A 25,370-nucleotide genomic window follows, 5' to 3' on the forward strand; every position below is an offset into this window, starting at 1 on the left:
TTACCCAAAACTAAAATTTGTCAGTCAGCTTTTACCTTGTTTTCAAACAGCATTTTAAGCTATCTGGGCCATGAAGGCACGCCCTACCTGTTCCAGGATAGAACAATTATACATCTTGCCTTTGACAGTTTTCCTAGCTGCCTATGCCAAATGCTCAATTGTACTTTTAACAAGGTATTGTGGGATACTTAGCATAAGTGAACAAGAAGAAGCTTAATACAATTTAACATAATTACTCAATATATACCATATTAATACCTATTAACGTGTGTGTGTGTGTGTGGGTAACCTATAAAAGCATTAGTTAACAGGAGGGCAGGCCAATTGAAGAGTCACTGCCAAGAAAATAGTGCTATTTAAGTTAATCATGGGTGCATTTTTCGTAAAGGTAGCTGCACTCCTTCATAATAAGTGTTGGTGATGTTTTCAATCTTTGCAGCAGGGAAAAAATCTTGAACTCAGGTCCTGGCAGGCAAGTGAAGGAAATAATTTTCGAAGAAGAATCATGCAGTGGTTTAAGAGACATTAGATTAAAAAATAATAATAGTGTGGGGTACATTTTATTTGACCTCTTCCAGCCGTTAGAATTCATATTCTCAAGCCTTACTCTGAACCATGAGGACTACAAATATATTTATTTTAAAAAATGAAAGCTGAGATTCTCATGTAAATCACCAGAATCCAAGAGCTGGTACTTTAAGAAAAACACCAAATATTGTGAATGTTGGAAATACTGCCCTTCATTCTGTTAATGATTTGAAACAGTTTGAATCATACAGCTGATGAGCGTTGTGCAGCTCCATGTGTGACATGTTAGGCAAAATTACTTAGGCCTGGTCTACACTTAAAAAGGCAGGTCAGCATAGCTACAGCGCTCAACAATGTGAAAACTTCACACTCAAGAGCTGTACCTAACACTCAGCATAGAGATAGCTAGGTCACTGGAAGAATTCTTCCATCAGCCTAGCTATTGCTACTCAGAGAGATGGATTAACTACATCAATGGAAAAAGCCATTCTGTCCTGCTGGCAGTGTACAGCTGCAGTGCCATATCTGGGCTGCTGTAGCAGCATACTGTAGATGGGGCCTTTGTGAGCTAATCTGGATATGATTAAATTTGCTTTACGGTCATGTGCTGGGGTCATGCCCACCCCACACAAGGCCTAAAGAGGCAAATTAGTCCAATAACCATAGGTTGCACTATGGGTGCACCTGGAGGAAAGCCAGGGGGTGCCAAGGCCTAATCTGCTGATAAAGTCCAGCTGGGAGAGGAGCTGGGCTGAGTTTACAAAGGCAGGAAGCTGGCAACAGAAAAGGGCTGCTGGGAAATACTCTATAACCCCTTCATAGGAGTAAGAAAGTGTGTTTGAGGCTACAGGGTTCAGTAGCCTCAAATTACTGCCTGGGAGAAGAGCATTTGAGTTGGTACTCCCAGGATGGGGACTAGAAGCTGCAGGAAGGGACAATAGGGTCTGAAGGCACAGTTGCCAGGTATAGGATCCCTGGACTGGAACCTGGAGTAGAGTAGGGGCCTGGGTTCCCCCACTGGGGAAATAGAACCATCAGGGCAGTGCATATGGAGACTGCCTGAGACTGTTGGTGCGGAAGAACTTTGATACCCTGGAAGGGGAAGACTATAGTGAGCTGACTGGAGGTCAAGCCAAAAAGGCAGAGGACGCTGACACACAAGGAATGAGAGATTTCAGAGCAGCAGCCGTGTTAGTCTGTATTCACAAAAAGAAAAGGAGTACTTGTGGCACCTTAGAGACTAACAAATTTATTTGAGCCTAGAGACTAACAAATTTACTGCAGTAGGCACAGCAAGCAGCAGAAGGGGACATCAGACCTGAATGAAGCTAATCCCCAGATGCAACCACAAGGAGCTGCCCTTGTGATGAGTAGAGACCACTGTGAGGAAAGGTCAGCACAGCCTGCCTAATGCATGGATAGCACATGGAACTGTTCAAAACTTGACAGCTGTGACTGTGGGGGAAATAAAGGGAAGCTAAGTGAGTGCTAGGGAAGTCTGCGTGGAAGGTGAAAGCGGTGGTATGTTTCCAATTGCTGTGGGGTGAGTCTGTGCTGGGTGCCTGGGGCTGTCACTGGCACCTACAGGGTGGCTGCTGTGGTTACTCCTGGTGAGAGAGCAGGGGTTGTCTGGGGCATTCAGCCGCTGACTGAGGGGAGAGAAACTGGTGCTGTTATTGAGAGCCTTCCTCTGGCTGCAGCTGCCTCTGCTGAAGTGGGGCTGGTTTCAAGCAGCCAGGGGAGAAGCAAGAAAAAACATCCCAACCCCTTGGCTGGCAAGTGCCACAATGGCCTCTAGCTACGGTGACCAGATGTCCTGATTTTATAGGGACAGTCCTGATTTTTGGGTCTTTTTCTTATATAGGCTCCTATTACCCATCACCCCCCTCCCGATTTTTCACATTTGCTGTCTGATCACCCTACCTCTAGCAGCCAAAAGGCGCAACTGCAGGTCTGCTTGTAGCTTGGCCAAATGTGAGAGACTGAGCTGAAGGGAGGTGTGATGGATCTGCCAAATATGGGTGTGGCAGCATGTATCATGAGAGGAGAGGAGTTTGACACTTGGCAGCACTGCAATCAGAGTTAAGGGGGGGGAAAAAGAGTTGCCCATTACTCCCAAACCTTTAATTTCCTATGGAAAATGCCAGTTCCCAAATCAAACTATTTCAATTCAGTGCTTGGAATTGCTATTGTGAAATGTTGCTGCAAACTGATGGTTTCGCAAAACTACAGCAGAGCTATCTTGGCAAATGCAGTCTGGTGGACTATTTGCTCTGCAACTAAAAATGTTGCTATTCTTTTTTTCAAATAAAAACTCGTTACAGAATCTTACATCTTACCAAACCAGAATCTTAAAGGGGTATACACCCAGACTTGCACAAATCTGAATCCAAATTTTGCCACTCGTTACTTTCTGTGGGAAAAATTCATCTATTGCACACTGTGTGGCACAGATAAAGTTTTGAATTTATAATACAAAACATTCCAGGTAAAGATAGGTCCATTCAAGTTAATGGTTATGGGTTATTGTTTGTCACCAGCAGGGCGTTGTAGTTAAAAAAGCCACTGGAAACTTGACAGGTGTTTGCAATCTCATAAAAAGTAATCACAGACAATGAGCTTTATTGCTATTTTTTATTATTAATTAACTGGAAAATGGATTTTGACAAACTTTTGAAACTCTGAAGTTTTGAAGTTGGCTGAGAGTAACAAGGACATATTTCATCAAACTGGCAACTGTACAACGTATAGCTCATTCCCAATCATTTAGAACTTTCCCAAAACCAGGTGTTTACAGAAAGTTACAGTCTTCAAGACAGTTTCATAAATTTGTGTTTAACTGAGGAAGATTGTGCATTCAGTCTTCTAATGGTATTCAAATTCACTCAAGAATAAGGTTTTTACAGCCTGTGACAAGACAAATCCATACCAATTCATATATATATATATATATTCATAGATATTAAGATATAGGGGGCAAATTTTCACAAAGGTGACTGTCCTTTTGCAGGCCTAAATTACACTTGCAGTTTTGCACTCACAAAATGGATTCAAGTGCAAACCTGGGTACATGCTCATGACTACCTTGTTAGCTGCCTGACTTGCATCCACAGAGGAACACACATACTCAGATTAGTTTTGTAGATACAAAAATGCAGGTACATATTTTGCAGCAGAAATTTTGCACATAAAATGGGAGAATAGATCTTAGGCTTTAAAATTTTGCTCCACAAAATCTTGTTACTTAGTCCCTAAATTATTAATCTCCCTTTTAAATCTCCTTAGTAGTTTATTTAGAGTGGTGTGGATTACAGAAAGAACATTTTGTTAACTTCAGAGTTTTCATGAAAGAACAGGTTAAAGTCATGCAGATAAAGTGAAAAAAGCTGGTTAAGTTTAATGAGTAAATAAATTCCAAGTTGTTTTACAGAAGAGATTTAAAAAAAAACAAAAAATTTTCAACCTTGTTGCAGACTTCTGTACAAGCATGAATTCTATCAATGTAAATTTATCTTCCCAATTTTGAAATTGCATATTTTATTATTTCAAATCTGGCATTTTTATACTGCCATAAGGCTACACTCTTACCTTTTCCTCATGTAGTTAAATAAACCTGGCCAATCCCTTGTTGCAATGTAAAGGCTACAACTTGAACCAGAAAAATTCTTCCTGCTGATAGTCCTCCATTCAATTTGCTGATTATTGCATTTCACTGATATTGCAAACAGTGTATATCAGACTGCAGTTGGTATACAAAACAGCATTGCAAAATCTTTTGTCAGGTATGAGGTAGAGTAGCTTGGCAGTCCCCACTTGCCTTCCAAAAGGAGGTACACAATCATGGGGCTTTAAAAAAAAAAAAAGGCCTCAAACATCCCATTATTACATCTGACTTTACTAACAAAAAGTAATTCCAAAAGAACACTACATGAACCCAGCCTAAGGCTTGTCCACTGGTTTGGCTACTTCCAGGGAGCATTTGTTTCATACTAGCCCCCTCTACCAAAGAGCTATTCTCTCATCCCTTATTCTGAGGATGAAGTCTAATGAGTCACACCTGTTTCAGTGAGTCAACTATAATTGGTGTGCAGTTCCCTGCAGGGTTCCAACATCTGGTCAGCAACAGTTTGCAACTCTGCAGATTAATCTGTGTAGTCATTTTAAACAACATACACTTCATACTGAGAAGATGAACACAAATACAAAGCAGCTGGTCAAACTTCAGACCTTTCCATCAGAGAGAACCATTCCATTCTATTGGCAGGTACCAAAGACTCACTATCCACCTGCATAAAAACTGTCACACTCCTCTAACATGCCTAATATATAAACTCTACTTCACACATTCAAAAAATCCGATTCCTTTTTATACCAACAATCTAGTATCCCTGTTTGGTCTATATACTAAACTATTACCAGAATCTCTAGAAGCAAATTTTAAAATACATTTTCCATGAAAAAGACTGCACTCAATACTCCGTGAAAAAGTGCATTTTACATGGAGTTGTTCTTTGATAGTGATGCATTAAATACTAGTCATCATTCTCTACAATTATGGCAAAAACTAATACTTTCCAGATGTCCTCTAAGATCTTTATTTCACTTTACAAGGAATTGGGTAAATGTGTTCTTTAGGTAAAACCATGAATATATCAAGAAGTTTCCTCCCTTACCTTGCAACTTTTTAAAATTTCTCTGTGATGATTCAATCCCTTCCCATCATGAATGCAGGCATCACCCAGTAATGTAAAAAGCCAGCTGTATCAATTTTTTTTTAAATGAATCAGGACTGCTACAAAAGTAAGTAAAAAAAAAAAAAGAACCAAAATGTCAATCATTTTCCAACTGCAGGATTTTCTGACAGTGTTTAATTCAACAAAAATTAAATCTAGTAAAAATCAAACTTTAAAGCTACTTAAATTTGAGAGAGAAAAAGCCACTATGACACTCAAAGTTACAATTTACACTATGTCCTTAACTGTAATTGTTTCCTTTTGTTTTTTAAATAGTCTTTGGTTTACATTTTAATTTGAGCATTGCAATTTAGTATTTAATAGTTTCCTCTGACCAAGAAGGTATGTTTAGATGTATTAGACAAAATAATTGCTTGTGCGTGGTGTATTAAAATGTAATGTAGTATCATTCAAGGAGAGTTCAATTACATCCCCAACATACAAAAGAGAAGACAAACTTAGATTGTGTTTACAGTTTTGCAACACATCTTGATGCTAATTTTGTTGGGTTCAAGTTATGATATTTATAGTATGCAAAAGTGGTTTACTTAATAAAAGACCTTTCATTGCTTAAAATGGAGCAGTTAAAAAGAAAATTGCTGGTGATTTCAGCAAGACTTATATTACAGTTGCATACTTGCTCAAACTTCTGCTACAGTTATTGGCACAGAGGAATTAAAGAAACGAGTGGCCTGATACGAATAAGCAACTATGTCAATGTAGCCTATGAAATCAATGTGAGTTGAGGATGCTCAGTACCTTATACAAAATGCTCAAACTCTTGCCAAACGCTTATGCTGTACTTAATTTTCAAGGTTTTTCTAAGTAGGTTAAAGCTGCTGTTGGGTTTAAATAAAACTGTATCTTCCAAATGTGTTTCAACAGGACTAGTTAATAAAAGCATAAGGAAATGGACATTTGCCTGGTGGCTTTTTTACATAGTCATCTGAGCAAATAAGAGTCTAACAAAGCTCGAAAGGGATAATGTGATAGGGCTCCGCATTCTCTCTGCCAGATAAGACCAAATATTGGTTAGGCTACAGTTCCCCTACTATCATGGTTTCCTGTGGTTATGCCTCTTTCAAAGAGCATTTGGCTTTGTAATTCTTTTTAAATTGGGCCACACATTTAGTATCTATACTAAGTCTTCACAAGAGACTTCCATCATTATCCAGTGCCATTTGGGAATATCCATGTTTTATATCAGGGTACAGAAATGAGAGTGGAGGGTGGTCCATAACCTTTAAATTGTGTCCTGTCCTTGATTTTAATGCATTTCATTATAATTCATGTCAGGTTTTATTATTCCACACTAAGTCTTCCCTCACCACCCCCTCGTTATTATTTTTTTTTTTAGTCTGTTCCCAATGCATCTGGCAGCATTTGGAGATGACCATAGCATTGTCATGGGAACCGAGCAGGAAGCAATATTCACAGCTGGGTTTCAATATGAATCATACCCAGTTAACATGGCAGGGGATTAGTGAGAAGCACTGATATCAGGCAATCAACTTGGTGCCTTCTATGAAATTGTAGGAATGTCACGGACAAGCTCTCGTTGTTTGCTTAGGGTGAAAATCACCACTGTGCAGAAGGTGGGACGTAAGTAGTGCATATGCCTTGTATTGGCTCTCTGCACATGGGGAGGGGAGGAAATTTCATTCTAAAAATCCTAAGTCAGTATTTATTGCTCAAACTTCTATTTCAATCAATAGGACTTTTTGACTAAGTTAGTAGCTAAAGAATCCCTAAAGAGGAGAGAATGACCTGAGCTTGGTCTGGCTGAAACAATTAAGTATCCTCTTATTTATAAATGTAAAGCTTTGCTCATCTGCTTGCTCTTTCTCTACAGTGGGTTTGTCAAGTTACCTGTCAAACTTGTTGCCCATTAATCAGGCTAGAAACCGTACACATTGGATGGTGAATAGTTGCTTCTTCCATTGGGAATCAAATCTTAAAGCACAGCTATAGACAATCCTCTTATTTCATCCTGAGGGAATATATTCGATTCATAATATTTTATATACAGATTTAAAATGTTAGATTATTGAAAGTCTAAAATGGGGGGAAAGAAGGACTAAAAGCATACAGGATGCTGGCTTCACCTGAGGCTAGGTACCCTGTATTTTTTTACCTGATACAGACTGACCCAATTAGAGTAGACTTGCAAAACTGCATCACATCACTGATTCATCAAGTGCAGTGTCCTGCAGTGGTCAATACTGGAAGGTTAGGAGGAAAGCAAAAGATGTCATTGAATACAAAGTTGTTTACTGGCAAAATGAAAAATCCTGCCTGATACCAGGCAGGATATCAGAGGGGGGGGGGTAGGGTAGAGGAGGGGAAAACGTGTAGAGTCTTTGGTTTTAGTGATCACTATGTAGATTTCAACACAATGAACTTCTGTGTGATGTTGCTTCATTTCCTTCATAGGAAGAACTGGAATTATGGTCTATTGTAAATCTATACTAAAGTACCTTTAAAAAAAGTACAAATTATTTTTTGAAAAGCACTTCAGTGATGAGTCAAAACCAAAACTCTACATTCAAACGCCCCCTGAATTTTGAAACATCCAAAATCTGAACATGGATTTTGAACCTAGTTGTGGCTAATGCTCATATGTAATTAGTAGGGCTGTCGATTAATTGCAGTTAACTCACGGGATTAACTAAAAAAATATAATTGCGCTAAAAAAATTAATCCCCGTTTTAATCGCAGTGTTAAACAATAGAATCCCAATTGACATTTATTAAATATTTTGGATGTTTTTCTACATTTTCAAATATATTTACTTCAGTTACAACACAGAATACAAAGTGTATAGTGCTCACTTTATATTATTTTTATTACAAATATTTGTACTGTAAAAATGACAAAAGAAATAGTATTTTTCAATTCACCTCATACAAGTACCATAGTGCAATCTCTTTATCATGAAAATGCAATTTACAAATGTAGATTTTTTTTTGTTACATAACTGCACTCAAAAACAAAACAACATAAAACTTTAGAGCCTACACGTCCAGTCAGTCCTACTTCTCGGTCAGCCAGCCACTAAGACAAACAAGTTGGTTTACATTTACAGGAGATAATGCTGCCCACTTCTTATTTACGTCACCTCAAAGTGAGAACTGGCATTCAGTCACATGGCACTTCTGCAGCCGGCATTGCAAGGCATTTACATTCCAGATATGCTAAACATTCGTATGCACCTTCATGCTTCAGCCACCATTCCAGATGACATGATTCCATGCTGACGATGATCATTACAAAAATAATGCATTAATTAAATTTGTGACTGAACTCCTTGGGGGTTGGACTAGATGACTTCCTGATGTCCCTTCCAACCCTGATATTCTACGATTCTATGAACTGTAGACCTCCTGATCTTTTTTACCCACTTTCCGCCATATATTTCATGTTATAGCAGTCTCAGATGATGACCCAGGACACGTTCATTTTAATAACACTTTCATTGCAGATTTCACAAAACGCAAAGAAGGTACCAATGTGAGATTTCTAAGGATAGATATAGCACTCAACCCAAGGTTTAAGACTCTGAAGTGCCTTCCAAAATCTGAGAGGGATAAGATGTGGAGCATGCTTTCAAAAGTCTTAAAAGAGCAACACTCAGATGCAGAAACTACAGAACCTGAACCACCAAAAAAGAAAATCAACCTTCTGCTGGTGGCATCTGACTCAGATGATGAAAATGAACATGCAATGGCCTGCACTGTTTTGAATAGTTATCGAGCAGAACCCGTCATCAGCATAGATGCATGTCCTCTGGAATGGTGGTTGAAGCATGAAGGGACATATGAATCTTTACGGCATCTGGCATGTAAATATCTTGTGACGCTGGCTACAATAGTGCCATGCGAACACCTATTCTCACTTCAGGTGACATTGTAAACAAGAATCAAAGAATCATAGAATATCAGGGTTGGAAGGGACCTCAGGAGGTCATCTAGTCCAACCCCCTGCTCAAAGCAGGACCAATCCCCAACTAAATCATCCCAGACAAGGCTTTGTCAAGCCTGACCTTGAAAACCTCTAAGAAAGAAGATTCCACCACCTCCCTAGGTAACCCATTCCAGTGCTTCACCACCCTCATAGTGAAAAAGTTTTTCCTAACATCCAACCTAACCCTCCCCCACTGCAACTTTAGACCATTACTCCTTGTTCTGTCATCTGCTACCACTGAGAACAGTCTAGATCCATCCTCTTTGGAACCCCCTTTCAGGTAGTTGAAAGCAGCTATCAAATCCCCCCTCATTCTTCTCTTCTGCAGACTAAACAATCCCAGCTCCCTCAGCCTCTCCTCATAAGTCTCATGCTCAAGCCCCCTAATCATTTTTGTTGCCCTCCACTGGACTCTTTCCAATTTTTCCACATCCTTCTTGCAGTGTGGGGCCCAAAACTGGACACAGTACTCCAGATGAGGCCTCACCAATGTCGAATAGAGGGGAATGATCACATCCCTCGATCTGCTGCCAATGCCCCTATTTATACAGCCCAAAATGCCGTTAGCCTTCTTGGCAACAAGGGCACACTGTTGACTCATATCCAGCTTCTCGTCCTTTTCTGCAGAACTGCTGCCTAGCCATTCGGTCCCTAGTCAGCAGCAGTGCATGGGATTCTTCTGTCCTAGGTGCAGGACTCTGCATTTGTCCTTGTTGAACCTCCTCAGATTTCTTTTGACCCAATCCTCTAATTTGTCTAGGTCCCTCTGTATCCTATCCCTAGCCTCCAGCGTATCTGCCTCTCCTCCCAGTTTTATTTCCTCCCCTCCCCGCAGTGTATACTCCTCCAGTGTATCTACCACGCCTCCCAGAAGCAGGCAGCATTATCTCCTGCAAATGTAAACAAGCTTGTTTGTCTGAGTGACTGGCTGACCAAGAAGTAGGAATGAGTGGACTTGTAGGCTCTAAAATTTTACATTGTTTTGTTTTTGAATGCAGGTTTTTTTGTACATAATTTTACATTTGTAAATTCAACTTTCATGATAAAGAGATTGCACTGCAATACTTGTATTAAGTGAATTGAAAAATACTATTTCTTTTGTATTTTTACAGTGCAAATATTTGTAATAAAAATAAATATCAAGTGAGCACTGTACACTTTGTATTCTGTGTTGTAATTGAAATTAATATATTTGAAAATGTAGAAAACACCCAAAAATATTTAAATAAATGGTATTATTGTTTAACAGCGTGATTAATCACACGATTAATCAAGATTAATTTTTAATCACACAATTTTTATTCCCTTTTTAGGCTTAGTAATTAATTAATTTGAAAGTAATTCTTTCCCAAATTAGAGATGTTCTGATTTTTTTTTTCAAAATGAAAAAAAAATTCAGAATAATTTGAAAATTGGTGACATTTCATTTTCTTAATTGATAAGTTATTGAGTAATAAGTTCATACATTTCTATTTTTACTTTTCCCTGCTATTGGTATAGTATAATATCTACGCGAGTGTTTGTTTAATTAAGTTACTTTTAGGATGATTCCTTACAACTTTGCTAAACATTAAGCAACTTGTCTATGAACTAGGACATGTTTTAATTACCTACTTGAAGTTATGTTAAATGGCATCTATGTTTATTCTTTAATACAATAATTCCTAGGGTCCTTGGAAACCAATTATTCTACAATTAGGTGCTGTGCAAGATTTATTATTCCAGATCAGATCATCAATCCATAAACTCCAATATCAGATTCTCTGCCCATGAACCATACCTGATGCCTCAGTAGAAGGTGGTACATTGAAATAATACATTGACTGTACACTGGTGGGTGGGTGGGAGGATTTTCCTTTTTGAACCTAGAGTCAGCAGAGCACCTGTCTTAAAATTGAATAATTTCCAGGGGGGGAAGGGAGGAAATAAAGCTCTCGTGGGTAGTTCTCAAATCATTACCTAAAGTAAATACGATGAGAAACAGTAATGTTAAGTGATCAAGTTAAGGTTGAATAGTGAAATTCCTTTCTTATTCATTCTTACATGTGAGTATTAACTGAAATATGTGGAGAAATTGACTTCTAAACTCTGAAGGAACCTTTAGTCACGATTTCTTGTATTTATAGTATTTGTTTAGGAGTGGACAACAGCAACGCTATTTGCATATACACACACACACCACACATGTAGAGGTGTGATCCATGTTATAGTCAATTAATACAGTTTGACTTTAGCATGCTTCTTTTATTTTTGTTGTTTGTAGTACCATAGTGCCTGGGTGCCTGAGTCATGGACCAGGGTCCTGTTGTGCTAGGTGCTGTACAAATACACAACAGAAAGACAGACTGGACCCAAAGAGTTTACAGTCTAAGTAAGACTGCCTCCCTTGGTTTCTGCCCACTAATCCATCTTTCCTCCAGATGAATTATAACATTTCAAATAAAGGTGAGCAAATAACTGATTTTTTTTGGTTCATAGGCCAAACTGAAAAATCCAATTAGTTTTGAAGTGAACAGTTTTTTTAATTCTTGCTGAAATGAAAGAAAAAATTGTTGGGCCAAACAAACATTTCAAATGTTTCAAAAAAAAAAATATTGCCCAGTTCTATTTCCAAAACATTAACCAGCTTCAAACTGCTGCCCTCTTATTAAATCACATCAAACTGAAAGTTTTCCTCTTTCCCCCCCATCCCCATTGTGGAATTTCCTCAAAGAATTAAACCTGCCTGAAGCCCAAGATTACTGCTGTCTGGACTGACACAATTCAACCCTGGAGCAGTGGCAATTTTCTATATGTAAGAATTTAACAGCTCTGAAGGCTCATGTTTCAGGGTTCTCCAAGGCTAGAAACAGGGGGCTTTACACAGTTTGAGAGGGATGATACTCAGGTTTCCAATGCCTTGAAAAGAATTTTAACTAATAGCAGAAAGGCTGACTGGATGTCACAGTTCCACAGGATTGATGCTATGGCCCCAGCTTTGGAATAGTGTCTAAGAGGAACCCCTGCAGTATGCCAGGCCCCCCAAGGGTCTCACTCTTCCTCCAGGGTAAGTCATGTGGCTTCACTGCCTCCTTAGACTGGATCTCTGAGTCTTCAGAACTTGTGCTTCACACAATGACTCTGTTCAGCAAGTCCAACTGAGATAGACTCCTAATGGAGACCTGTACACTCTTCAGGGATTAATGCACCTCAACAAGCATTTCCAGTGACACACTCACAAAACTCTAAGGTTTATTCGTTAACTGGAATGCAGCTTAGGAAGTCCTTAGGATAATATACAGAACTGAAGGTTAAAGTATAGTCCATTCAGGTTAGCCCCGAGCCCAGCCAAGATGTAGTGAACCCCTTGCCTCAGTCTGACTTCCTTTGTCAGACTCCAGGGGAGATCCTCAACTCCTTCCAACAGCCAGCTCTTATCGCCCACCTCATATCTCGCCAGTCCTTGGATCTTGAACTGGGGGTTGTTGTTCAGCTCCTAAGGAGAAGCGGGCAAGTCCATATCCCTTTGGGTCACTGGTTGCTAGGTGTCAATTTCCTGGCAATTGAATTTGCCATTGTCTTCTCAGATGCTCCACTGATATAGAGACTAAGGCCCTGACTGCTAGGCAACACCCATACCTATGTCTCTCGGCCTGCCCTGTGAACAACCAGTCCTCTCCCACCCTTCTAGGTAACAATGCACCACATGGGGAAACTGAGGCACATACAGGATTCATAAAAATATTACAAAAAATTCCTACCTTATCACCTCAGATTCCATCAGAAGCAGCACTGACACTGTACTAGGGTACATGCTGTGCAATGGCAGCACTGGTGAAGTCAATCATATGTCATAACCATCCTCCCGCCCATAATAGGATGTAGTCTGGTTGCAAGGACATTTTCCTATATCAATGAATCAGTATGAGTCATCAATTTCTTGGCTGCTGAATAGCACAGCTGATGCAGTTGGAAATTTCCTTTTGATGACCAGATTCGAAGATTTTATGAGTAGGATTTTGTGTGAAGGATACGTTAAGGGACCTGGAGAGGTAGCTCAATGGGTGGGCAGAAATAGGAGCAGCTGGGGCAATACTATTTGGAGGGAGAGATGCGCAGGAGGTTGAGTAGCTTGGTGCAAAGAAGCAGATAGAATTGGGTGTTATTTCTGTGGTAGAAACCAAAAGGGAGGGGGAAAGAAGACTAGAAAGTAGCTTGGTGGAGGTACAGTAGTGTATACTGATAGAGTATCTTTAAAGTTAGAAAATACCAGAAATAAAGTCTAACAGTTAATGGAAGACAGAAGAATTGGACTTTATATATATAAAATAACAGAATATATATAAAACTCTACAAAGGAAAAGGGTTATTTGTACAACTGTTAAAAACTGTGGGAGCAGGAAAAGGAAGGGGAAATATATAGCTCCTGTATAGCCATAAAAGGGCTATACAGGAGCTAAAGGAGCTGTGGGAGAATTCCACTTCATTTGGTCCTACACTCCTCCCCACCCTCAAAAGGCCTGGCATATGGGTTTTGTTGGGGTGGATGCTGAGAGTTGGAGGGGGCACTCTTGTAGTACTGGGTGCTATGGTGATACTGGTCTGCTGCATAGACCATATGTAGCTTTGGGAATGCTGTTAATAACCAGAGAGGCTGCTCTAACTTACACTGGGAGCTGTTTCAGCCCCTGCAGCATTCCATAATCGGGGGAGCAGAAAGATGACAAAAGCCTGCTTTATCTCCTTTCTCTCAGGCTGCCCCACCTGTGATGTGCTTCCTCATAGCCCTATGTCTGTAACTTCTGGGTGCAGCTTGCTGAAATCTTCAGTTATGAGACTGACTGTTGTCAAAGACCTCTCCCTAGTAGTCAAGCACTTCTGAAATTCCTGGGTACATCCCTGCTCAGAGATATCAAACTGGTTAGCAAAGTATGAGCAGCCACTCTGTCATATGGCGAATCAAAGCCTCTCATATCTCTTGTTAAATATTTGAAAATGGAGACCAGCATGCAGGAGTGAACAAAATAATTAGTATGGAATATGAGATATTAAGCTGCTCTGTGGCAGATGGATTGTTTTAATGTTTCATACTTACACTGCAGTATCACCAGGGACGCAGATCTGATAAGACTACATCTGCTAGGCTTATCCAAAAGGAATGGTCTTTACACAACATTAATCAGGAGCAAAGTGTAATGCTATAGTATACTCTTTAAAGCTATGGTTATTTTTTCTAATAATAAACACTGGCTAAACTTGGCTAATACCAAGAGTTAGAGAAGGACTAAAGTACAGTACATTGATTCTAGATATTAATTTCTTACAACTAATTCGGAGACTCATGTCCATCTCTCTTTCTGCACCCGGACAGTAGAAATCTAGCACTTGATATTCAACAGTTTAGGTGGGTAAATGTGCAATGATCTTGACTGGGAGCTGTAATTGTACATCCAAATAATTAGTGAGATACATGAAAGATCACTATTGTGCACAATTATTTCTACTATGTGCAACTAGCTATGCAAATGTGTACAATATGTACCTGAGTAAACTTCTGAAAAATCAGCCCCAAGTGTTCTAGCCTAGATCGCGGAGTGAAACCCTTTAAATAAAATTCTCCTCCCATACCTTCTTTTTTACAAATAGAAGACTGCTGCACTCACAGTACATTAGATGGAGCAATTTAGTTTTGCTACCCATACGTTCTTATGTAATGGTTGTATTCTGGTGTATTTTTTCTGCAAGCTTCTGAATTATATCAGTGAGAGAAGCCATAAGGGGAGTTGGAGGACAACAGCAACCTGAAGTCAGGAGCAGAATACACAATTAAAAAAATATTGTTCTCTGTCCATAGCTAGAATTTATAATAAGTTTGAGGGAAAAAGGTGTGTATGCATATACACTGTAAGGATCCATGGAAAACAAGGCAAAGTCACTACACTTGGGAAAGAAGAATCACTAATTTTTGTTGTGATCCACCTGTGATTCATTTGGATGGGGAATGGAAATTATTTTTAGCGGCATGAGGTCCAGAAAAATGCCAATGTATTGTACATTAATGTACCATACACTCACTTATCAATCTTACCACAGTCAACACCATTGACTGTGACCTGGAAAATTAGTTTGGCCTATACTCACTAAATGTGAGTATAACTACTTTCATTTTGTTTCTTTCATCAGTCCCCTGATACAAAATTATTATGCAAGTATTTTCAATGGAGCAACATAAATGCTGTCTGACTCAACACATTACCTCATATTTGGTTGGTTTGGAAACAAGAAGAGTGAGATAGAAGTTTAGAAAAAAAATTGAACGGATAAGAGTCACAGGCAATCTCAATCACAGCAGTAAAATCAGTGCTGAGGATAGACTTAACTGACAGTCTCTCACTCACCAACCCACACTGGCCAACAGTGAGTTCTTTCCAACCCTTTCAACACATAATAATGATAAATTATGCTGTTTCACATTATTTATACACAGTTTCACAGAAGTGCATGGTGCTTTACACACACAAGTGGTTATAATCTGTTACCCCTTCCTGTGGTATGTTACAAACAAAAGGGTATGGGGGAAGGGCTTTGGAGGACAGTGGTAGATTGTGAGATATACTTGTTGCGTATCAGATGTTTGTTTTGCTTGCTCTCTTCACATACGTGTCTCACACACACACAAAAATTACTGAGTGTCCAGAATAAAGGCTGGGGCAGATGTCATTAGCTGAAGACTAATTTAAAGAAGAAATTCCCAAATATTATCAAAGGCAACACTAAATAAATCTCAAAAGATGAAGGTTGTAGCAACCTTGTAACTGTACAGACCAAGAGGAAAATACATCTTCATCCTTAATGTATAGTCCATCTTCAAAATGTATAGATAATAGCTGGGAGGGAGGGGGGAGAAGAGGAATGAAGAGTTACTGTTAAATTAGTAAGTCTAATTATTTATTTCTGTTATTCATATCACTTAAAGGCCCCAGTCAGCTAGGTACTGAACACATACACATAGAACAAAAAGACTGCAAGTTCTTTGGGGCAGAAACAATATATATATGAAAAAGGTGGACAAATTTTAGAAATGAATACAGATATTACTTCACCCATTATTGAAATGCAGCCACTTCTGTGTGGGAAGGTTGTAGTCTTAAAACGATACACAGCTAAACTACAGAACAGATTGTCTGGAAGTGAAGAATACCATATCAATTGAAAAACATGGGGGATTGTGCTTTACAAAAGCAAAATGGAATTTTGCTCAACCAACAGAGTTAAAACAGCTGCTCTTTAAATGCCATACAATATTTAAGGCTCACACATGATCTGATCTTCTGTTTTATGTGTCATCCTAAAGGAGACACTTCTAGTGCACAGTGGCCCCAGCGCACTGGGCTCCTACACACTCAGAAAAAAAAAAAAAGACTGTAGGTCCAATTTTCTGATTTAGATGGATGTATTCAGTAGAAGATTCTATTCTGAAGAAAGTCTGTGGAACATTCAATAGGTGATTCCAATCCTGGATGAAAGAGTTTTGGTCTGGAAAAGATTCCGATAGGCCATCCAATTCCACAGAGAAAAAAAAGTGCAATGAATAGTTTAATAAGAATTGCTATGCTGTGCACATGCATGAGTATAATGTTCAGGCAAAAGAAGGTGTAAATAACATAAGTTTTTATGGCCCTCATCACTGGTACCAGATTATCTAATAAAATGATATCATTCCCTGTCAGTAGGCGAGGGCTAGAAAGGGTCTAACAGCAAGTCCCACTTCCTTGAATGGGAAGCCAGTTATGTGGAGAGGAGACAGCAGCAGCTGCTGCATTTGTGCCCTGCAAGGAGAACACGGGACTGCAAAAGGAGTAATCATAGTCCTGACAAATGAAGAGGAGCAGCTTTCTTCCCATATAATGTTCTCTAGCGCCAAGGAGAAGAAACACTCCTCTACAGCCTACCCCCTCCCCCCATGTGCTTAGCACTTCATTCTGTCTCAGCTGGAAAGGATCACGACAGAGTCCCCCTGAACAGCAAGAAAGGATCACAGCAGCAGTCACTGCCATCTCACATGGCAGACAGCCCAACTGCACAGGAGCAAAGCTCTTCATGTTGTTACTGAGGAAGGGTGTTCTGTGAAGGAATCATCTTAGAAAGTGAAAAGATGAAGGACACTCAAAGATTTGCTGTCTGAAGAGCACCTTCTCCCCAAGGCTGAGGTATCCATCAGGCACATCTTGGGAAAGAGGCACCCCCTCAAATGGCAGTGGAGCGTGAGGGCAGTCGGGGGGAACATAAGAATGGCCATACTGGGTCAGACCAAAGGTCCCCCCAGCCCACTATCCTGTCTACTGACAGTGGCCAATGCCAGGTGCCCCAGAGGGAGTGAACCTAACAGGTAATGATCAAGTGATCTCTCTCCTGTCATCCATCTGCACCCTCTGACAAACAGAAGAACACTATTCTTCAGTGAGACTATCTGTTTTTTCATGAACTGCTCACAGGCAATGAAGTGCCAATGACACTTCATCACAGCTAACAGTTTACATAAGCAGTGGCAGCCGCCACCACCCTCCCAGAAGTGATGTGTGGCAACTATCTATTTTGGGTGATGAGCATGTCTAGTCTGGAATCTTAGCTTTTTAAAGTTGTATCACCAATGCTGGGGATTCTCTGTTCTTGAAACATTTTCAGCAATGAATGAGGAGTGATAAGGCTGTGGGAGGAGGGAACACACTTGAACCAACAGGATTTTCCTCCTGTCATTTATACTTTAATACATACTACGGTATCGGTATTGGGTGAAAAAAGGAATTAAGAAAAAGGACTCTCCCCACCACCATTAGCAAACTTAATGCATGAACAGTGCTTGCTTAAAAGCCCAAATTGGTTGTCACTAGGTTTGTATAAAGCCTTAAGGAAGAATGGTGTGAGGGCTGTTTATAGAAAATTACATTGTGTGCAGGCTATTTCACTAATTAACACCTCCTAGCCAAAGAAACCCTTCTTCCTTTTAAAATAAACCTCCTTTAAACTGAGAAAATATCCCAAGACGGTTCTGGAGTATAATGCTCCCCTCACAAAAGTGTGTTGCTGCCTGTGTTTGTGTTAGAAGAGGGTTACCAGGGGGCATTCTTGCCTGGTTTATTCATCATTTCAGGGCTCTCCCATCTGCAAAGCTTCTGTTAATGTCAGTGAAATCTAACCTATACAGAAGTTTCAGAGGTCAGATATTTGGCATGCACCATTTAGAAACCCAAGTACAAAGTTGATAGGGACGCTTCAAACACAGACAGATTACAACGGAAATAGGTCTCCCTGTACCAACCTGGTACCAGGCAAGCTATTGAGCAGACTTAATTCAGAACCCACTGAGGCTGCCCAATGCTATTACAGCTCAGATTCTAGCATTATATTTTTACTGACTAAATCAAGCTTCCCACTTTGCAAAGCCAACACAGAAATAACATTTCATTTTTAATGCAATATAGCAGGAACAGACACAAGACACACTAAAACAATCTACTGCATGACCCAGAAAAGCCGATACTCACAGTTCGCAGGAACTGTATTTCATCTTCCCCTCCTTCACCCCCTTCAGCCATGGCTCTTGAGGAGTCAGCTCTGCTAAGACTCTGATTGCCTCCACTGGCAGCTTGCTGTGCTCGGTACAGCTCCTCTTCTCCTATCGGTATTAGCATATAGCTAATCCACAGCCATATAGGGAGCCCAGCTAACTCCACTGCACTGCAGACTGTCAGTCAACCCCCTCACTGCCAGAACCAACTGCGCCGCTTCTCCAGTTCCACAGCAAACAATTCCTTTTCTTTCTGTCTGTCTCTTTGCCCCCTAGAGAAAAACCTATTGTTAAGGTATTGCAGAAAACATTCTATACATCAGTAGTTCTCCCCCACCACCCCTTATCAATGCCCGTCCAGAGCAGGATTAATGGTGAAGTGTTAATAAAAGCAAAGCTCACACTTCCGTTTTCAGAGATTAGGGTCTACAGTTTTGCATGTGAACGTAACCAATTCAGCAACTCTGAACCTATTGATTATACATCAAAGGATGGGAATACAGATCACATAGCATAAGCTGATTTTGACAATGGATTTTTCAGCCTGTTCACATTAACTTCTATTTATTGCTTCTCCGCATAAGCAGCTGAGAGTCTAATTGGCAAGACGATTTAATGGTCTAACGCCACTACATGTAATTGTTCATCCTGTCTCTTTCAGTCGGAGTCATGCTATGGACTGCAAAGTTTTCATCTGAAGCATTCTGAAGGTGCACTTGAAACATGTTATTAGTGGCTCATATATATATTTCAGTTAAAAAATGATAAGGTACAATTAGGTTAAAAATACAACAAAATAACTTTAAATCCAAGTTAAAGTGAAACTCATGTAAAAATCTTTAGCATTTATGTGTTATTTCATCCATAGCAAATGCTGAAATCAGTGGGATAAAACTGGAACACCACTTTCTCAAAGTTTGGGGTGTTCAGGTGTACCAGGTCCAAACTGACCATGAGACTTCTATGTCCTTAATTCAAGGAAGCGTAGCAACCAACCAGGGAAGAGGGTGCCTGGATAGCAGTCTGTCTTTCCCCCACCTCAGGACTAGGTACCTCAAGGGTTTGCTCTCACTCTCTCTTTACAACTTCAAGGGTATCCAGGAAGAGCAGGGTTTTGGGGGAGAAACAGTTGGTCTCCTGCTCCTATTGCGCAGGGGCAACTCAAAAGCCATGTGCTGACTTGGTTAGGCAAGTGCCTCCGCAAAAGGAGGTACTCAGGTACAGTTGGAGCCCTGATCATTACTCCTAGTTCCTATCTAATTCGGACAGTATGAAAATGGTGACTTGGATCCCTTGCAGTCAAATATCTTCCTAAAATATTCAGATGCCAAATATAGCCAATATTTCTGTTGCTCTGGAAATCAGTTATTCAGTTTCAACCACACTTGAAAGAAGGTTGAGACCCACTCCTCCCATTGTTCCATCTCACTGCACAATGGGGAGATGAGAAGAGAGAGACCTCTCCAGGATTCCCAAAAGGTTTCTTAGGGAAGCAAAATATCCATGGGAAAATTCAATGAAAGGAGTGTGCCTACCATCCATACCCAAAGACATCAAAGCAGGCCACTCAGTGTTCCTCTGAGAAGACAGCAGCAGGTGGGAGCCTTTTGTGCTGTGTTCTCTCCTCTGTCTTTTTACAGTGACAGTGGGGTTTGGCATACAGTAATGTGTACTTTTGCTATGCTAGGGCAAGTTTTCTGTGGGGTCCTATAGCAAAACATACTATCCAACATGCTACTGCATATGAAAAGAACCTAAACTAGAACCAAGTAATAAACTTCGCAAAATGTATATGATGCATGCTCTTAAACTGTACTAATACAGCTAGTTCAATGGTCACATGAAAGTAGTGACAGTTGATAAATCTGTTGAAATAAAAATGGACTACAGCTACAGAAATAATATCTGCTCTGGACTCGGCATACCCCACACATTTTAAAAGCATCAGGAATCTTGAGTTAAATCTGGCCCATTTGAAAACTATGGGCATTTTCAAAAACAGAATATCAAATATTTTGCACATAAAGGGATGTTCAGTACCAAAGTTTGGTTCCAGATAATTACATTGTGAGACTCCACTAGGCACGTGAAATTAATTGACATCACTAGCATGCATATCTCTCTGTTTTGTAAAAAGAGAGTGGGTACAATTCTAGCCCCACTGAAGTCAATGGGAGTTTGCCATTGACTTCAATGGGCCAGAATTTCACTGTCTACTTCTAAAACCAACAGATACATTCACTTTAAATATCCTCTTACTTTGATCTGAAAACTCATAGCCTTAAACCAGCACTCAAAGAACTAACATTCTGCCTAATATCAATTCCCATCAGCAGTTTTGTTTGTTCATTTTTTTGTTAAGGCTCTCTATTCCTTTGCCTGGTATTCAGTTTTACAAAGTACTCTACACATTATTTTGGGAAACAATTTACTGCCTCAATTAACAAAATATTTTGTTTAGAGCCATGGTTTTAAAACTGACAAATGAACTGCAATACCACTGTACAGTACTTGTATTCTCTAGTTTTGTTCTGCTTAGTATTATGTCTACATGTTTAATGAGAAATATATTCAGTTGCTATGGTGTAATGAAATTTATAGTCTCCTCAGGAAGCCGAAGCTGTCAATTTTTTTCAGGCTTTCATAGAATCATAGAATCATAGAATATCAGGGTTGGAAGGGACCCCAGAAGGTCATCTAGTCCAACCCCCTGCTCGAAGCAGGACCAATTCCCAGTTAAATCATCCCAGCCAGGGCTTTGTCAAGCCTGACCTTAAAAACCTCTGAGGAAGGAGATTCTACCACCTCCCTAGGTAACGCATTCCAGTGTTTCACCACCCTCTTAGTGAAAAAGTTTTTCCTAATATCCAATCTAAACCTCCCCCACTGCAACTTGAGACCATTACTCCTCGTTCTGTCATCTGCTACCATTGAGAACAGTCTAGAGCCATCCTCTTTGGAACCCCCTTTCAGGTAGTTGAAAGCAGCTATCAAATCCCCCCTCATTCTTCTCTTCTGCAGACTAAACAATCCCAGCTCCCTCAGCCTCTCCTCATAAGTCATGTGTTCTATACCCCTAATCATTTTTGTTGCCCTTCACTGGACTCTCTCCAATTTATCCACATCCTTCTTGTAGTGTGGGGCCCAAAACTGGACACAGTACTCCAGATGAGGCCTCACCAATGTCGAATAGAGGGGAACGATCACGTCCCTCGATCTGCTCGCTATGCCCCTACTTATACATCCCAAAATACCATTGGCCTTCTTGGCAACAAGGGCACACTGCTGACTCATATCCAGCTTCTCGTCCACCGTCACCCCTAGGTCCTTTTCCGCAGAACTGCTGCCTAGCCATTCGGCCCCTAGTCTGTAGCTGTGTATTGGGTTCTTCCGTCCTAAGTGCAGGACCCTGCACTTATCCTTATTGAACCTCATCAGATTTCTTTTGGCCCAATCCTCCAATTTGTCTAGGTCCTTCTGTATCCTATCCCTCCCCTCCAGCGTATCTACCACTCCTCCCAGTTTAGTATCATCTGCAAATTTGCTGAGAGTGCAATCTACACCATCCTCCAGATCATTTATGAAGATATTGAACAAAACCGGCCCCAGGACTGACCCCTTGGGCACTCCACTTGACACCGGCTGCCAACTAGACATGGAGCCATTGATCACTACCCGTTGAGCCCGACAATCTAGCCAGCTTTCTACCCACCTTATAGTGCATTCATCCAGCCCATACTTCCTTAACTTGCTGACAAGAATACTGTGGGAGACCGTGTCAAAAGCTTTGCTAAAGTCAAGAAACAATACATCCACTGCTTTCCCTTCATCCACAGAACCAGTAATCTCATCATAAAAGGGGATTATATTAGTCAGGCATGACCTTCCCTTGGTGAATCCATGCTGGCTGTTCCTGATCACTTTCCTCTCATGCAAGTGCTTCAGGATTGATTCTTTGAGGACCTGCTCCATGATTTTTCCAGGGACTGAGGTGAGGCTGACTGGCCTGTAGTTCCCAGGATCCTCCTTCTTCCCTTTTTTAAAGATTGGCACTACATTACCCTTTTTCCAGTCATCCGGGACTTCCCCCGTTCGCCACGAGTTTTCAAAGATAATGGCCAATGGCTCTGCAATCACAGCCGCCAATTCCTTCAGCACTCTCGGATGCAACTCGTCCGGCCCCATGGACTTGTGCACGTCCAGCTTTTCTAAATAGTCCCTAACTACCTCTATCTCCACAGAGGGCTGGCCATCTCTTCCCCATTTTGTGATGCCCAGCACAGCAGTCTGGGAGCTGACCTTGTTAGTGAAGACAGAGACAAAAAAAACATTGAGTACATTAGCTTTTTCCACATCCTCTGTCACTAGGTTGCCTCCCTCATTCAGTAATGGGCCCACACTTTCCTTGGCTTTCTTCTTGTTGCCAACATACCTGAAGAAACCCTTCTTGTTACTCTTGACATCTCTTGCTAGCTGCAGCTCCAGGTGCGATTTGGCCCTCCTGATAACATTCCTACATGCCCGAGCAATATTTTTATACTCTTCGCTGGTCATATGTCCAACCTTCCACTTCTTGTAAGCTTCTTTTTTATGTTTAAGATCCGCTAGGATTTCATCATTAAGCCAAGCTGGTCGCCTGCCATATTTACTATTCTTTCGACTCATCGGGATGGTTTGTCCCTGTAACCTCAACAGGGATTCCTTGAAATACAGCCAGCTCTCCTGGACTCCTTTCCCCTTCATGTTAGTCCCCCAGGGGATCCTGGCCATCCGTTCCCTGAGGGAGTCGAAGTCTGCTTTCCTGAAGTCCAGGGTCCATATCCTGCTGCCTACCTTTCTTCCCTGTGTCAGGATCCTGAGCTCAACCAACTTATGGTCACTGCCTCCCAGATTCCCATCCACTTTTGCTTCCCCCACTAATTCTACCCCGTTTATGAGCAGCAGGTCAAGAAAAGCGCCCCCCCCCCAGTTGGCTCCTCTAGCACTTGTGCCAGGAAATTGTCCCCTACGCTTTCCAAAAACTTCCTGGATTGTCTATGCACTGCTGCATTGCTCTCCCAGCAGATATCAGGAAAATTAAAGTCACCCATGAGAATCAGGGCATGCGATCTAGTAGCTTCCGTGAGCTGCCGGAAGAAAGCCTCATCTACCTCATCCCCCCTTTCCTTTGAGATTGAGATCTAGCAGTTTATGGAGTTGCACTTAATCAGATAAGCCTCACTTACACAAAACAAAATCCCTTTGATTTCTAATGTCTGCATTCTAATTTTTCTTGCAGTTCAGCTTAACAGATTTATTTAAGCTGCAACTGAAAACAATTTACTTCCAGTTCAGTGCAGTTTTAATAATTCAGTCTGAAATGGCCAGGTGTGCATTTCGAGGAAAGCAGTAAGTATAGGAAGTATAACTACTTTCATTAGGAATGCAAACACTTTGACCATATTGGGCCATATCTACAGTCAGTTGACACAAACTGGGTGAACATAATATACACAATGGTCCTGATTCTCAACAATTGACCTTAGGGGGCTTCTTCACTGGAGTCATTCCCCTCAGTGCATCTTCCAGCTGAATCTGTTCTTGGCAGAGACTAGGATACCTTAAATTATTCAAAGTAAAAGTCTTCTGTTCCACAAAAAATATAAGAAGCAAAAACAAATCTTGCAAATAAACCCTTCTTTCTGTCATCACCATGGACAGACAGACATGCAGCTCTGCTTATGCTGCAACATCTGGCTCTAGCCTTTTACTAAGAGATTCATTATGACTCTTCACATGAATTCTTGCTTCTAGCTTGCCTTTTGGCAAGCTTTACTGCTGCTGCCGCCAACCAATAAGTCAGAATTTGTATAGTGGCACCAGCCTGGCAATGACAAACAGTAGTGTGGAGAGTTTGACAACAGGAACTAAATGTCCATGCTGTGGCCACTGGGAAATATCTGGAGCTGAACAATTTTTAGTTGTTTGTGTTAGTCTAAACAAACCTTGTAAAAAGCTAAGTCAGAAGATTTCTAAACTATATTCACAAAGCTCATTGGTATGAGTGTGTGCACATGCATGCATACGTTGGCACTTTCAGAAGTGCATCAGCTTCAGGTGGGTGGTGCCACACTGTTTGTCTATATAATAATCATAGCTCAAAAACTGAGTCACAATACACTTTGGATAATAGCTGGTTCCATTAGGCTCTTCCCAGGAAAGCTCTTGCATACGATATAGGATTTAACATTTGACAGAGACTGGAAATACTTAACTGATTTTCTCATACAAATTAAAAGGCCGTCTGTAATGCCTCGGGGTGCATGTGTTCAGTTTAATTGTGCTCTTACAGTTGTAAGAGTGAAACATACACCAGTTCAGAAGGCCACCCAAAAAACCACATCAAACACTTAAAGACCTCCCTAAAGCCTTTAAGGTGAGTTCTAAGTAAGGTTTAAATGATTTGCAGGCAGTCTGCACTGGGATGAATTTCATCAATGGGATTTCACTGCTGGTCACCAAGAGTCAATTGTTTCAATTTTTAAGTCAAAATGCATCTATGGGAATCATACGATATTGATAAACGTAAGAGCCACTGTAATGATGAAAAGATTATCACT

The 25,370-nt window shown here is 40.6% G+C and overlaps 1 protein-coding gene across 1 annotated transcript in view; it reads right to left on the reverse strand.

The window, feature by feature from the left end:
- Positions 1-18,799, reverse strand: part of RYR3 (ryanodine receptor 3) — a gene marked incomplete at its 5' end in the record, with an annotated part of 579,989 nt that extends 561,190 nt beyond the window's left edge. The window contains one exon of the mRNA XM_084631721.1: positions 18,749-18,799. Coding sequence (XP_084487847.1) covers positions 18,749-18,799 — 51 coding nt within the window. The remainder of the gene's footprint in view (positions 1-18,748) is intronic.
- Positions 18,800-25,370: the final 6,571 nt, after the last annotated feature.

This window comes from Lepidochelys olivacea, assembly GCF_965140295.1.
Source record: "Lepidochelys olivacea isolate rLepOli2 genome assembly, chromosome: 6".
Taxonomy (NCBI): domain Eukaryota; kingdom Metazoa; phylum Chordata; order Testudines; family Cheloniidae; genus Lepidochelys; species Lepidochelys olivacea.